Below are 17074 nucleotides of genomic sequence, written 5' to 3' on the forward strand. Positions count from 1 at the left end.
TGTAAAATCCGATTTGGTTTTAAAATGGTTTTGATAAACTGAGAGAGTCGAGAGAAGGCCGACTATCACTTTGGTTAAGTGTAACCCTTATACACAAGTAAGTTATAGCTAGAGAACTTTTAGGTCACCGACAGACTGCTAGACATGGCTGAGGCCATAGTCTGTGATATACGTGGCAAGGCCAAGGGTTGTATATGTGGCTAGGCCACAGGTGATATTCGCAATTGCGATCGCTTGATTTCTTTGATATCAGCCAACATCGTTGAGACTGCCATGGCTGTGGAGATTCAGTGGAGCAAAGCTCCCAGATGTTTTTACTTGGAAATGGGTCCACGGGTGATTACTATACTTACCTACTCGAGAGCCTTGTGAGTTTTCGACGCATACTCTTTTGCATGGTAGAGATTTGAGATTTCTTTGCAACTTCTCTGTTGAGAATAAAAGCTTTTAGTGATTACTTGACGAGCATGAGATGTTTTACGTGGTGGTACACTTGATTTCTTTATATGCCACATATTTTGGGAGCGTGCATACGTTATATCGTTATTCATATTTGTATGGCAAGCAATGTTTTTGACGTTTGAATTTGGTTTCGTAACATTGTTTTCGGCACCATTTTGCCAAGTGAAATATTGTATTATGATTTACGTCAATACTTTTAGAAGGCACAAATATCTTACTTATGATTTGGTTTCTTAAGACTATGATTTGATATTTCAGTTTTATTATTAAACTTATCTGCCTTACGCTTGTTCCCATCTATGCCCTGTTTATGGAACCGATGATCACTAAGTCTGTGAGACTCACCCTCCTTATTTTCTTTTTGTAGATAGTGATTAGCTTAGCGTGCAATCATCGGTAATTTCAATCCACCGTAGATAGGTAAAGGCATCTCATAGCACTTTATTTCGAGTCGTTCCGCTGTTAAAGGTCGAGTCATCATAATGTAAATTGTTATGAAATTAGACAATTGTGTCAATCCAAATGTACATTTGAAGATTATAATTTTTGATGTATTATCTTTTATGATTATGTGGAATAAAGGTTTATTTAATTTATAAAGAGCATTGTTCAATTCTCTTTACAAAGAGTTTTATGGATCGAAATGATGTTATAGATTGATGGTATGAATATGAGATAATGACTAATGTTTTAAGTAAGGTTTATTCGAGACTTGGTAGGTTCTTCCGGGAGACTCGGATGCCGGTAGCAATCGAGGAGCGGTTGTTACAAATCCTATAAGAAGTCTTCCCCATTTTTGTTGTAATCTGCACAAGCCTTCATACTTCGATATCAATAGTCTATCCCTCCTTTTTAAGAATTGGAGTTATTTGAGTACTAGCTTAACTAGTACAAGGTCCCCCACCTTAAAGTGTTGCTCTTTACGACCTTTGTTTACCCACTTTTTCATGTGGCTAAAGGCTTTCTCTAGATAAGCTTGAGTAATCTCTATATTTTATCTCCATTCCTTAGCAAAATGGAATAATTGAGGGTTTTTCATGTTATAAGACTCCACCGAGGTGTGGAAAAATCTAAGTTGTTGCCCTATGACATCCTTGAAAGGGGTTTTGTTCATGGTGAAACTCTTTTGTGAATTGAAACATAACTAAGCCACATCTAATATATTAGGCCAATTTTTTTTATTTACTTGTGCAAAGTGTCCTAGATAGACCTCCAATAGTTCGTTGAAACGTTCTATCTGACCATCTGTTTATGGATGATAACTAGAGGAGATGTTGAGTTCTAACCTTAATAACTTGAAGAGTTCTTTCCAAAAGAAACCAGTAAAACGGTGATATCTACCACTGATAATGCTCGTAGGTACGCCTTAATACTTCACCACATATTTGAAAATCATGCAAGCTGTTTATTTTGAAGAGCTGAACTTTTGTACGGGAATAAATGTAGCATATTTTAGAAAACGATCCATTACCCCCAGAATTGCTATCATATCTCCCACTTTAGGAAGCCTTACTATGAAGTCAAGAGAAATACTTTCCCACTGCCTACTCAGTACTGATAACAGTTCAAGTGTCCTTGCTAGTTTCTATCTCTCTACTTTGTCTTGTTGGCAAATAAGACACGTCTTAGTATAATCCATCACATCTGGTCGCATATGAAGCCAATAATACCTTTGTTTCAATAATGCAACTGTTTGCTGCCAACCTAGATGCGTACTACATGGAGTATCGTGGTATTCCCACATCAACTTTTACCTCAACTCCCCTATTCTTGGGACAAAAATTCATGATCCTTTTGTTAGTAGAAGTTCATTTTTCACCCAAAAGTACTTGGACTTTCCGCTTTCTATCAATTTCATAATGGCAATTGCTTAAGGATCTCGATGCAAATTTTCTTTAATAAGATTATGGATATCTGTAGTCACTTTGCTGGCTGTCATTGGCGCAATCACCTTGAAAGTTGTAAACTCGACCCTCTTGCTAAGGGCATTTGCCACGCGGTTCACTTTTCCAGCTTTATGATCGAAAAAGAAATCAAATTCAGCTAGGAACTCTTGCCATCTCGCTTGCTTGACTGTAAGTTTTGACTATGTGAGGAAGTAACTTATAGCAGTGTTGTCGGTCTTAACTATGAATTTTGATCCTAGCAAGTAATGTCCTAAGCCTGTAAACAGTGAATCACTACTAGTTGTTCTTTCTTTTGTGCCATGTATCTCCTTTCAACTTTGTTTAATTTACAACTTTCAAACACAATTGGGTGTCTTTCTTGAAACAACATTTCTCCAAAGGCTAAGTCCGATGCATCCTTCTGTACCTCGAAGGGCTTTTCGATATTAGGGAGTGCTAAAACAAGATCTGTCATAATTGCATCTTTCAAGCCTTCGATAACTTCTTAGCACTACGATGTCCAACTCCACTTTTGTCCCTTCTTCAGCAATTCTGTGAGTAATACCATCTTTTTTGAATATTCCTCCATGAATCTTCAATAATAATTGGCTAGTCCTAGGAACGAATGAAGCCCAGTTATATTCTTAGAGGTGACCCTTTCTTTGATAGCTTTTAATTTCTACATATCTATTCGAATGTGTCCTTGTTCGTTTATGTGGCTAAGGAACTAAATTCAGGTTTGCGTGAATGCAAATTTCTCTCTTTTCACATACAGTTGGTTGTCATGTAACCTTTGGAAGTCTTGCTACAAATGCCTTTGATGCTTCTTTAAAGTTGAACTATACACCATGATATCATCCAAGTAGATTACCAAGAACTTGTCTAGATAATCATGGAAAACCTGATCCATCAATGTGAAAAAGGTGATAGGAGCATTGGTTAGTCTAAAACGCATAACAAGAAATTTGAATGCACCATACCGCGTCACACAAGTGGTTTTTTATTCATCTTCCTCAACAACTCTTACTTGATGGTAACTTGATCTCAAATTTAATTTGGAGAAGTACTTTGCATGACTCTGCTGGTCAAAGAGATCGGCTATAAAGGGAATTGGATATTTATTATTGATTGTGACTTTGTTCAGAGCCCAATAATCCACACACAACTAAAAACTCGGATCTTGTGTTTTTTTTTTTAAGAATACCAAGGCCCCAAAAGGTTCCTTTGATGGTCAAATGAATTTATCTTGAATCAGCTAGTTTAATTGCTTCCTTAGCTTTTCTAACTTTGGGTGAGCCATCCTATATGGCTCTTTTGTAAGTGGCTTAATGCTTGGGAGTAATTCTACCTCACGATCAACAATTTGTTGACGTGATAGAACCTTAGGTAGCTATTCTGGCATCATGTCCTAAAATTCTTCCAAAAATAGCTTCACTCCTTCAAGTATTAGATTTGTATTATCTGCTCATTTGTAGATGGGCATGCCACATGGGAGGGCTTTCGTTGGAGCTGGTACCACACATGGTTGTTCCCCGAAAAATATTAGACAACTCGTAGCAAGGAATAAGATAGCCTGTGCTTTCTTTATGAAATCTAAGCCTAAAACAAAATCAAAGTCATCTATGGTGGCAACAGTCACGTTTACTTTTCCCTCCCAAGAACCAATCTTAACTTTTACATCTTCGGAGTTGCCCATAATAGCTGAAATTAGAAAACTGATAGCTTTCATCTGCCCAAAGTCTTTCTCAACCTTAAAACCACATCTCTTTGCCTCTCTTGGGGTAAAGAAGGTATCGGAGGCTTTATGTCAAGCATGGCTTTGGTCTTTTTATCATTAACTAACACATTCATATACATGAGACCTCGTTGAGGTTTTTTCTTCATATTTTCTAATTATGCTTGCAATGCACTAAAAAACCAAATAGAACCCATATTTGCTAACTCCTCATCAACTTCCTTAACTAGGGTTTAGGCTCGAGTTGCTTTTACATTCGCCGTACATGTCGTGTTAAGAGTTGCTCAATATAGGCATTTAGCTATTCTATAAGGTTCCTTATAAAGAAAACAATATATTGGGGCTCGAGATTTGAAACACCATGGCTTAGTTGTTTTGGTTGTGGTGTGTCCAAAGCAGATGGTCTCCTTTCTTTTCCCCCACATGAATGTTTGCTAACTCTTGAAAATTTGACTGCACTATTAGAGCTAGAGTTACTAGTTCTTCATAGAGGGTCATTCCATTTATAGGAGATATCACTATAATCAGTAAGATGTTCTGCAACCATCATTGTTGAACCCATGTCCTAAACCTTCGGTCGTTGTAACTTGGTCCTCACCCATGGCTTCAAACCTTCAAGAAAATAGAATAACTTATCTTTTTCGATCATGCCCATAATATTTAAGATTAGGGTAAAGAAGTTTAGCATAAGTTTTTGTACTGACCCAATTTGCGTAAACTCTCGCAACTTCCTTCATGCCATGAACTCTACACTTTCAAGAAAAAATTAGTTCTTATTCTCGCTCAGGTCCACCCACGTCTGTATCTAACACTTATCATCAACGAATTTATAACACCACCATAATTTGGCATCCCCTGCAAGATACATTGTGACGATTGCCACCTTTTCTTCCTCCAACTTAGTATCCAAAGTAATGCTCAATATCGAAAAGGAAGTTCTTCAGCTCTTTTGCATCACTTGCCCCTTTATATTGTTTGGGCTCTAGCACTTTAACCCTTGTCCCTCAATCTCTTGGGTTTATACTGTTGTTACTGGAAACAATAATCAAGTGGTTTACTAAGCTTTTAATTCTCCAAACTAGCCTTAGAGAGTGCTCAACGTATGCCTGGTCTTATCACTTAGAATATTTTTCATTTCAAAAATTTCTAGCTAAATTATCTCAATTTCATTTATCTGTTCATGCAGGACCACTTGAGTTTTTATTGCAGCCATCGTGGCCTCTAACTTATCAATTCTCTGATGGTCTTCTGGTGCACTTTGCGTGGTCCTTATTTTGTTCTTTCACTTAACACATCTCATTGGTGCGCTAATACCAACTATCACAAGCTACACTCCTTCACTTAAGTATGTAATAGTCCATGCGACGCTTGAGTGGATGCTTTCACCCAAGTTAGCCAATAATATATCTATATCTGAACAAACATCAACCATAGCCACAAATTAGATTAAAGGCAATGCACATCAAAATCAAAGGCATGTTGTATGCCATATGTGCAACTATTGGAGCCATATAAAGAAAAATGTTTTATTAATATGAAAATCAGTACAAAGGGACTAAGACATGTCATCGTCGGGTCATAAGAGTAGCCTTAGATGATTCGTTATAAACATATCTTTACTAGTGAGGCAATCCAACAATCCACCTACTGCTTACCTCCAATTACAAGTATTTCACCAATAGCCATTACAATGTTTGAAAGGGAGACAAACTCTCTTACAGGTACAAAGACTTAATCTCTTATGTAATTCTACCCTGTTATAGCTTTATACAAAGTTGGCTCATGACACTTAGAATGTGCTTGTGTTGTGTGACATTAACATCTTACAAAGTGCAATACATATTGCCCTTTTCCATGTGCATATCAATAATTAGAGGAGGTAACTGGGTGGGTCAGTTTAGGTTATAGGTCATTTCGGGTGTTTTTTGAGTTTTAGTTACTTTAAGTTCAAATTATTTTGGATTCAAGTCATTCATATTTTACACTTGGATCATTTCGAGTTACAGTTTTTTACTTTTAAAGAGAAAGCAAATTGTATTTAGGCGAATCACTAAAATCAAGTCAAACTTTAGGAATTATAATTTACTTAAAGTCATGTTTGCGCAAACTTATGGTATACCTTTAATTTTTATTTTTAAAATTATAAAAATAATAATTTTAAAAGATAATTAAATCATATTAAAAGAAAAATATAGGTGCATTAAAAGTCATTAATTAATTTAGAATATTTTATATAAAAAATTAAAAATTTACTTTCAAAAAATTATTGATGATTTTCTATTGGTTGATATTTAATTTTCACTTTCACTACACAAATTATTATTAGTGATTTACTATAATTATGGTCACAGCTCCTGACATATAAGGTCAAACATAATTTCAAAAGTTTGAAGTGGTGTTAATTAGTTTCCTGGATATTAGATTTTATTAAAAGGTATAAAATGAAATTATTTGAAAAATTGAATATAAATAATATTAAATTTTTTCAGCTACTTGAAAGGGTTAATATTTATCATATGAAATTTAAATGATATATAATGATAGCTATCTTTAAGAGTCACGAAGAGAGATTCTCTAATTTAATATTCTTACAGCCACATTTTAACTTATTTTCTTTGATAATATCTACTAATATTTTTTAAGATGAAAAAATTAAAATGTTTAAAAGTAAGCGCCACAATTAATTTTATTAGATTATTGTCAATTATAGTTTTAATTTATGAATTACTTTTTGTTTTTAAAGTTATTATTATCAATTCTAATTATTTATTTTGTTATTTTTTAAGAGTAAAAAAGGACAAATAAAAAAAAATAACTTTGAATTGTTATGTGTAATTACAGAAACTGAATTTAATTATAGTAACGATTTTTTGTCCTATCTACTCATAATTAAGAATGTTAATATCTAAAATCATATAAAAATACAAGAGTAAAGAAAAAAAATTAAAAAAAATTAAATTTGTTAAATATCAGTAGACTAATGGTTTATGTGCCCTTTAAAAAAAATGCTTTATGTTATATTTATTATTGTTAATTAAATTAATATTTTTGAAAAATTATACTTAATTTAAAATCCAATCATTCAAATTCGGGTTGTTGAATTTTTTGTTGTTGAATGAGTCAGGATCATATTCAGATGGATTTTTTAGATTCTGGTTTGTCATTAAACCCTTGATATCATCACGATTTTCATATTAAGAATCTATACTTATATTAATGATAATAAATAACTTGTAATACAAATAATTAGTAATGAAAAACATAAAATGTACCAAGTTATTATTTTGAAGTAATTGAATAAAAGAAGGGTTCGTTGCTTTTATTTCTTTCCCAAATTTGCAAATTAAAGATAGGTTAGTGCAATCAGTTTTAAGAGTTTTGTACCAAAAAAAAAAAATCAGTATTAATGAAAACTCTTTGTAGCCTTAACTTATGGATGATAAAATTTTTTATACGATTTTTTTTATTCTTTGTGTGCGTGTGTTTTTTTCTATTTCAGTTTCAGCTAAAACATAAATCACAATTGGAAAACTTGAGCTGATTAGAGTAGCTTTTATAATAAATCTTTTATTGATATGGCATAGTGCCTTAAAAGAACTCTAAACTATTTTAAAAAATTTAAATATTTTTTTATTTTTTATTATATCCAATCAAGTTTCTATATTTTTATTTTGGATCATATAGTTTTTATAAGTTAGAGATGTAAACAAGTTGTTATTATACGAGTATCTGCGGACGCCCAACTCAATAACATAAAGTTCAAGTACCCTATATTCGATTATGGGGTGAATTTGGGTAAAGCTTTTAATACCTGACTCGAGTAAAGCTTTTAATATCTTCTTTACCGTCAATACAATCTTTTGTCATCTTAACCAATTTTCATTTTTGTAAACAAATAAATATAAAATTATTTTTTATATGATTTTTAGTTTGTTAAGTTGTTATTTGAGTTATATAATTGAGTATTTAATAGATTCGAATAATTTGTGGATACTACTATATTATTAGAGTTCGATTTTGGATAATGCTTTGCTATTTTATTTGAGTTTTAATAGATTTTGTGTATGTTCTTAATTAAATGAATTCAGGGTAGGGTATCTAAAAACAAATTTGTACCTTACCCGTTTACATTCTTATTTATGACGATTATTAGTCAAAATATCAATTGTTATTTTATACCCACGTGACGTTAACGTAAAGAGTGAAAAATTTCACAAGACCATGTCATCATGCCATATCAACATGTCACGTTATTATTCATCATTATATGTCAATGTGCCACATCAACGTCACGATAGTCATAAGACTTTATTTAGTTCAAAATAAAAGTTCAAGTACTTGATTGAATGTAATAAAAAAATAAAAATTTATTTGAATTTTTCTAAATAATTGAAAAGCTTTTTATCTTTAAACTATTATACCTTGATTAATCTATTTACGATTATGAGAATTGTACTTTTACTTTCTTTTTATTTTTTCCAACTATGGGTTTATGAATGTAGTCTAAGGTATAACAATATATACTATTAATTGAAGACAATATTTTTATAGAACATCTAAAATATTATTTTAATGCAAAAATATTATGTTTCATATATTATTATTTAAAAATATACTACTTAAATGAACAAAGTTAAATGTGGAGTATAATATAAAATAAAAAAATAGTATTTATATTGTTATTAAGTTATAATATTTTAATATTTAAAATAATATAAAATGATATATTATATTATATAAATAGAATTTTTATAGGTAATATGATGTGTTATATATATTACAATGTATTTGAGTTGATGTTGAATTATATATTTTTAATATTTAAATACAATTTCTTTTTTAAAAAGAAATTTGTAACGAGCTCATTACTCAAAATAAGTATACAAAAAACTACCTTGTGTGGTAGTGATGCAACACAACACATACCGAACATGAAGCTCCTTATCATGTCTTGTTTTGTGTATATGAAAAGAGAAAGCAAAAAACATAATCGAGTTGTAGATGAAATCAAAATCATCTCACCACAACTAAATTGCACATTTTTTGACTTCAAAATCAACCTTATCACGTTAGTCTACATGCTTTTTGAATCCACTCCATTAGTGGACTTAAGAACCACACCAACTATAACATTATGCACTAACTCTTTTTGTAATCCATCTTCAAAATCTCTATTGTGATTATCATGGTCATCTTATTAGAAAAGAGGAGAAATGCTAGAGGCATGCTGTAACACATTGTCTTTAGAAAGTTGTTGCCTACTATGGGAATTTGCATACAAGTACTCTTCAAAATACAACAACCCTATTGCATAATGCTTTTGAAGGATGAAGTCTGTCTTGGAAGTACATTCTTTTTATAGACACTGAAAAGCTGTGTCTGTTGTTATTTCAATAGATGTGTCCGTTGTGTTTCAGCAAATGTGTCTTATTAAGTTTAATAGATGTGTCTACTGAACAATTTTCAATTATTGTGTTTGTAGAAAACACCTCTGTTTATTTAAAGAATTATGTTTTAATTTGAATAGTTACATCTTAAATAATTACCTTTTAATGTAAGACTCAAATATTACAAATTATCCAACAATCACTTACTAGTTTATAATATTAATAATACTATGCATAATAGAAAGTATCTTGATGATTTGAACTTTCTATTAATGTAGAAATTTTAAAGTTAAGACGAAATTATTGGTATCATAAGGATTGAACCATAACTTCTTATGGCATAATTGAAAATATCACATACATAACATTATTTAATCGCTCTAAGATTCTACCAACTACTTTAGCACTTATATGGCCTTGTGCTAATCTTGATTTCATGAATATTTACAAGAGGAAACCATTTTAACTCTTGTTTAAAGCAGAACCACTTCAATATTCATATAGGTAGAATTTGTTATTATGCCCTTACTACTATAGGCATTTAACATTTTCATTAAAAACCTTTTGTTTATCCTCTACTCGTAACAGTCGCATTGAATATTCTAGAATGAGGATATTTGAATATTCTAGATTAACGCTATTTAATATAAAAAATCCAGTGCATAATAATAGCATATAGTAACTTACTATTACCCATTGAACTTTTATTGTTAGTTTTGCTACCTCAAAGTTAGGTTTCCATTTCTAATGCATTTAAGTCAAGAGTTGTAGTCCCATTCCACTAGATGTTAATTTTACAGCCTCTCTTAGCAAAGCTTTGGTAAGTGGATTAACCAAATTCTTGTAAGATTTAACATAAACTATTGTTACAACGGCAGTTGAGATTAATTTTTTTATGTAGGCATGTCACAGACTTAGTTGTCTAAACTTTCTATCATCAATCTTATTGTGGGCTACACACATTGTAACCTCACTATCACAATATATAAAAATGGGTGGCATCAGCTGTGGCCACAACTTTATATCTAATAACAAATTTCTCAACCATTCCACTTCTTTTCCAATAGCTGTTAATGTTAAAAATTTAGATTCCATTGTGAAATGTGTAATATAAGTCTACTTCTTAGGTACCCAACTAATGGCACCACCTCCTAAGGTAAAAATCCATCTTGATGTGGATTTATTATCATCAATACTAGTTATCCAACTAGCATTGGAAAATCCTTCTAAAGTACTAGGAAAGCCACTGTAACAAATTTTCAAATTTTTTGTTTTCTTTAGATATCCAAGTACTCTAATAATAGTCTTCCAGTAATCTTTGCTAGGTTTACTTGTAAACCTTGAAATTGTGCAGACGACAAAGGTTATATCCGATTTGGTATAATGTGCAACAGACATTATGTTGCCTATGACACTTGTATATTCTAATTGTGACATAACCCTTTCACAATTGTTAGTCAATGTTATACTAAAATCATAAAGAGTATTAAACTCTTTGATTCCCAAATGACTATATTTCTAAAGAATTTTCTTTATGTAATGTGATTGATTCAATTAAATCATATTCAGATCTCTTTTGACATTGATTCCCAAGATTGTATCAACTTCATTGAGATCTTTCATTTTGAAAACTAAAGTCAAATATTTCTTGGTTTCAACAATTCCAAGCATATGTTTCGGTATTTTAGCCATAACTTTCTCTGAAAAGCTCAAAATGAAGTGATTTTTAAACCATTGGAAAGATAAGAGAAAAAGCTACAACTTTTATGCTTACCACTTCACCCAATTCTGTCTGAAATATGGTGAAAAATCTTATCGAAATTGACATACTGTAGCAATCCTAAAGCAATTACGATTTCTGTTGATTAATTGGGCAAGATTGCAACTCACATAGTTTGATGAGGAAATCCCAGCTGAAATTGACTTCTTTCTTCATCCAACTTAACATAACTTCAAAGCCTATAAAAACAACCTTTGAGAGGAAAAAAGAGAGGAAAACAAAAAAAAAAACACAAAATCAACAACTGAGAGTCAAGCCATAGAGATCAAGAATACAACTCTTGAGTTTTTCTAGCTTTTCTTTTATTCTTTTATCTTCTTAGTTTGTTTTATTGTTTAAACTTTATTTAGTGATGATGTGTGACTTGATGGGGAATTAAATTTTTAATCTAGGATTATGATTGAACTCATTATGTAGTCTGAATTATTTATCTCTCTTTTGATTATATTTGATAGATTTAGGTTGTTTATTTTATTCTGTTCTTAATACTTCTAATTGCCTGATCACTAATTAGATTAAATTGGAAGCCTAAGTTAAACCTTGATGAAGGAGATTTAGGTAGACCTTGAATAAAATAGCGTATGATCGAATACACTTAGTTGATTAAGTGATTTGATTTGCATATAGGGTAAACATAACCTATAAGCCATACGTAGCTAAAATTAGAGCACAAACTTAGTAAATCTTTCTACAATATAATTTGCATGGACATATAGTAAATTAATTAGGAGAGATTTTTTTATAAGAAACTTGACAGAGACTTGTAAATAATTTAGGACTCTAGGTTAACAACTTAATCCATTAAACTAAGTTAAGAGAGATAGACAATATTCAAATGAAGTATTGATGAATATCATAATCTTAGGTCTATTAACCACTAGAAGTAAAATTTGCTGATATAATTATTTTAGTTTTTAGTTTAATAGTTTAATTTTTTTTTTAATTTTAATTGTTTAGATAAAATTAAGGTGTGTTAATTTTAGTAGTTAACAATAAGGATTAATTCAACTCTTTGTGGGATTGATACTTTACTCATCTCTATATTATTTTTGCGATACGTACACTTGCGTGGGTAGAAAATTAAACAACATTTACTTTCAAGTGATTATTCTATTAACTGATTCATGTTTTTATTTTGCACACTCAAGCAATATAGTGAGATATTAATAAATAAAAATATTTTGTTATCATTAAAAACTCATAAAGTCAACAGTGTTGTGCAAAAATGCTCAACATTTGGAATTACTTTCAGAATTTGATCTACAACCTGATGGCCATTAAGACTTCAAACAATAGGCTCATCAACGTTGTAAAATACTGACACATTAGAGACGTCAACATCTTGAGGCACAATCAAAAGACAAATTCTTGTGTAAGGAAGGTAGATTAATATTCCATCAAACTTAAACTTCACTACAGGGAGACGAGCATCTGGAACTAGTTGTAACCTTATAAAGTCTTCCTTCTCTGCCAAGAAGTTGTGCAACACAGAGAAGAAATCATGCTCTTGGTTCATATAGGATGTTCCCACACATAAAGTGTCTATGTTAAAGGCAAGTCCATATACCCCAAACCAATAAGAACTAAAAAATAAAAATAACTACATTTGCATATTCAACCATTTGATTTGTGTAACTCGTCAAAGGAGTAACCAAATTTGTTACAATCTCTTGAAATCGATAGAGAACTTCTTCTCTCTTTGCAAGTTCTTTTTTGTTGTCATAAACCCTAGCTTCCACAAAAAAACTTTTACAATTCTCTGCTTCTTTGTATATCAACTTTGGTGGGACATTGGGTTGAGCATTAGTCGATGTGGTTGATTTTGATGGTGTGGAGGAGGTTGTAATCAGCCAAGCCAACCAAGGTGAAGGAACAAACTGCCACCAACCAATGCAAGTGGGGGAATCGACCAAACTGTGACCAACCATAATCAGTCGGTTATAAGGTCAGTTGTGCAACAAGGTGATGCAAGGAAGGCTTGGGGACGAGGTGTGTGCGACAAGAGGGAATGAAGATTTGGGATTTAAGGTTTCAACAGGTACGGGGTAAGAGTTAGAAGGAATTAATGAAGAAGGGTAAATATATCGTTCTTTCTATATAAATATAATTAAAAAAAGGTCGATTATTTTTTCGATATTGAGGGAAAAGGTTCCCTGCGGACGACCAAGCCGAACAACCATGGTAGCTACCAACCTCAACCGATATCACAATCAACTAGACCCGTCAAAATGGGCTTGGCCCATTGGTCGGCCCATTTTTTTATTAAATATGAGGCAAGTTGGGTTTGAAAATTTAGGTCCATATTAGAATCGAGCCTAAATGGGCCAGCCCATCAAATCAATCAGCTGAGGTGGGCTGGATAGGGCCAGCCTTATAGGTCAGAAAAAAATAATTTTAATTAATTTAATAATTTTATATATTTAATTATGTGAAATTAATAATTTAGTTATCAATGGTATTGCTTATTTTATATATTTCAATATTTTTAATCTTTACTTGTCAAATTAAAAATTTTAATTTAGATTAAAACTTATTATCTATTTTTCTTTTATGGTAATGAATATTAGATGATAAATTGATAATGATTCAAACATTGAGGTATCATTGCTGTCTAAACAAGATTTAAATGTTTTGCTTGTGGATGAGGATTGAGGAAGATATAAATGAGTTTTGAAATTTTTATTATTTGGTTATATATTTATATTTATGAGATAGTAGTTTGTGTTAAAGATTTAAATTTTATTTATGTAATTTATTTATTTTTTATATTTAGTCTAATTTGTTTGTTTATAATATGTTTTTATTATTCAATTTATAAATTAAATTAAATCATAGAATAATTTTATTAATAAAAAAATTATTAGGTAGAATTATAAAAATAAATTTTTTAAAAAAAAAATAAAAATGAGCTGACCCAACTCAACTCATGAACTAACAAAATATGAGTTAAGTGAAGATTTTGATGATTTATATAAAAAAATGGACTGACTTGACTCAACTCATATTTCTAAGCTAACATCTCATGTGATTTTGGCCGACCGGTGCTCAATTATAATGGGACCTACCGTTGATGTGGGCTTTGTTACACCGCATTGCCTTCACTGGGGCTGCCAGGGACGGTAGCAAACCACTCAATCCCTCTTAGCTCATCATCCATCTCTTTATCTATCACCAAACCGCAAAAAAGGAAAATCTTGTTGTAAATGGAAATAAATAAAGGTGATTTTGATTCTTTAACGGCTCAACGGCAAAAACTTTGAACTTCGGACGAAAAACCAAAAACAAAAATGATCAAGAAAAATCTAAGAGCAGAAATTGAAGGAAAAGTCTTTTAAGGAGGAAAACAAAGAACCAAAATTAGAAGAAAACAGAAGATAGTATATTGTATCATATTACAACAAAAATGATAATATCATTATTAAAGCTTTATTTTATGTGAAGATGCAATAATTTTCAACTGGCAAAATTATTCTGTACCAAGCACGTTTTATGTTTTCATGTTTTAGATACAAGCATGCAGGCAAGGAGGGCGAATGAATTTGTCAAATTCTGAGACAAAAAGGTTTCCAAATTGCCACTAGTCATAGCATCAGCAAGCAATATCCCGGCATTGGGGTTAGCCTATGGACAACGTTTCATCAGAAAGAAAAGGGCACAAAAGGAGAGGTTTTGGGATTGCCAGAAGGCTCAAAAGTGCTAAGAATATAGTCCTGCTGGTCTTTTGGGGGTTGGAAGTTCTGCTAAAGGGAACTTTCAAGCTCAAAGCTGAGGCCTATGAAGAAGATGAAGATGAAGAAGAGCTCCATTATCAACTCAGCAAAAATGATTGCCTTCAAAGCACATCTCGTGGCAGAAATCAGTGCCTTGCTTTCTCATTTCCAGCCCTCATTGCCCAGTTGTAAAGTACAACAACAGCAGATGAGCATAATTTTCCTGTTGATAATTCTAACATGTACACCTTACAGACTGGTTACATACAATAAAGGTAACCTTACATCTTAAAAAATATTTTAAACAGAAGGACCAGATCTTAGAACCCTCTCCAGTTTCTCAGCCTTGACGTAATCTTTTTCGGTGAGAGGCCCTGCAGGAAATGGGGTAATTTCCACTGTAAGGTGAGGAGTAGGAAGCTCATCAAACAGAGCTCTAACATTATTGCAGCACACACTTTCACCATGAGCACTCTCCCTCCTGATTTGACAACCCTGCAAACAATAGAAAGTTTCTAAAACATGAGATTCCATGTCACCACCAAAGTATGAAGGACATAAAACTGAATAACAAGAAAAAGGACTGATAAATCTGCTCTTCTATTACCTTGTGGGAAGTGGCATCAGTAAAATGATCATCATCTGACAGTAGGGATGCAACTGCTTTTAGTAGTCGCCGCCCTTCTGATTTGGAAGGCACCCTGTAGTTCCTTTTAAGTGTACCTTTTGTGGTCGGATGCCATTTACTGACCAATTTTCTCTTGTCAGCTGCTTCCTTGTCTACAAGCAGAACAGAGCTAGAATTATTCCTTGCAAGGAAAGCAATGCACTGATTTGAGATTATATTAGCAACAAAAATGACAATAGAAGTAAGCAAATAATAATGATTCAGCTAAAAGCCCCAAATCAATGATTTAGCTACACAGAATGATTGCATGTAGATTACAAAAGATACATAAAATACAGCTTGAGATACAATAAAAGATCCACACGACAAATTGGAATTAGAGTGTGGTATTACAATTAGACTACATATGAAATTACATTGTACATTAACTGTTGAATATTCAGTATTTCCTTCTTCAAGATGGAAAGACAAGATCAATTACAGTAATCCTATCAGGAATAAATCCAAACAATGCCCTTCAGTTTACTTCTCTCACTAACTATAAAGTTTGTCCTTCAGAGAATATGTTTGTTACCAAAAATTTAGAACTAAGCTATAAATAACACAACATAAGAATTAAGATCTCATTGATAGACCATGAAGAAATTCAACAGGAGAAAGCTCTAAGCTATTTTCCCAAAAACAAAAAAGAATAACAAATTTATTTTTAAAAACAAAAATCTACGAAACAAAAATTTTCAGACTCAGTGCTCCAAATAGTTTTAAGCACACATGACACTTTAACAATTTAACCCTACTTATAAGTTCCTCAGGAATTATAGGAAATTAATTACTGCTGCCAAGTTCCTTTAACCCCACTTACATTAGTTCACAACTCAAAGCAATTAAGGCATGGGATTGGAAGCCTTTTATCTATTACAAGAATTACTTGATATGAGATGCCTGATCACTGAGAAATTAACTACAAAGATAAGCTTATCCTCTTTGTAGCTCGAAGTGGAATAGAACTCAGGCAGCCTTGAAGCTCATTAAGTTTTGTGATACCTTCCACAACTGCAAACACAAAGCAGAGTCTAACATATAAAATCAAGTTAACACCTATCTATTCTAAATGACTCTCCTATCAGCCACCTAGGAAGCACGGTTATGGCAGGACACAGTAATAAAACAAATATTCTTTTATATATATTTTGTGTAAAAAATTCAACGTGAACGTAAATATTGATACTTTTTGCATTAAAATATAATCAATTTCTTCACAAAGCGCTCTTGTCATTCAAAATTCAATAAAAAAAATGTATGTGAAAAATATAACAAAAAGGGTAAAGTAGATATGCAATGGAAGGGCCATGGATCAATGACCATACAACATATTAATATCTTTTTTGGGGTTCAAAATCTTGATTTTGTTGATAGGTTGATCTGGGTTTTTTGCTCTGATTGTTGATTCCAAATTTGAGATAGAAAATGTGAAAAAAAAAAAAAA

General features: G+C 31.9%; 1 protein-coding gene and 1 long non-coding RNA gene across 2 annotated transcripts in view; one reads left to right on the forward strand and one right to left on the reverse strand.

The window, feature by feature from the left end:
• LOC110412656 (uncharacterized) overlaps positions 1-1060 on the forward strand; it is a 2419-nt gene extending 1359 nt beyond the window's left edge. Inside the window, exon 3 of the long non-coding RNA XR_002444876.2 lies at positions 830-1060. This is a non-coding gene — a long non-coding RNA (uncharacterized LOC110412656). The remainder of the gene's footprint in view (positions 1-829) is intronic.
• A 13733-nt stretch (positions 1061-14793) lies between these two features.
• LOC110411904 (6,7-dimethyl-8-ribityllumazine synthase) overlaps positions 14794-17074 on the reverse strand; it is a 4300-nt gene continuing 2019 nt past the window's right edge. Inside the window, exons 3-4 of the mRNA XM_021422265.2 lie at positions 15568-15740; positions 14794-15455 (exon numbers count right to left, since the gene is read on the reverse strand). Coding sequence (XP_021277940.1) covers positions 15261-15455; positions 15568-15740 — 368 coding nt within the window. The 3' untranslated portion in view covers positions 14794-15260. The remainder of the gene's footprint in view (positions 15456-15567; positions 15741-17074) is intronic.

The sequence above is a fragment of the Theobroma umbraticum genome, unplaced genomic scaffold (assembly GCF_002168275.2).
Source record: "Theobroma umbraticum cultivar Fairchild unplaced genomic scaffold, ASM216827v3 scaffold_95.0, whole genome shotgun sequence".
Taxonomy (NCBI): domain Eukaryota; kingdom Viridiplantae; phylum Streptophyta; class Magnoliopsida; order Malvales; family Malvaceae; genus Theobroma; species Theobroma umbraticum.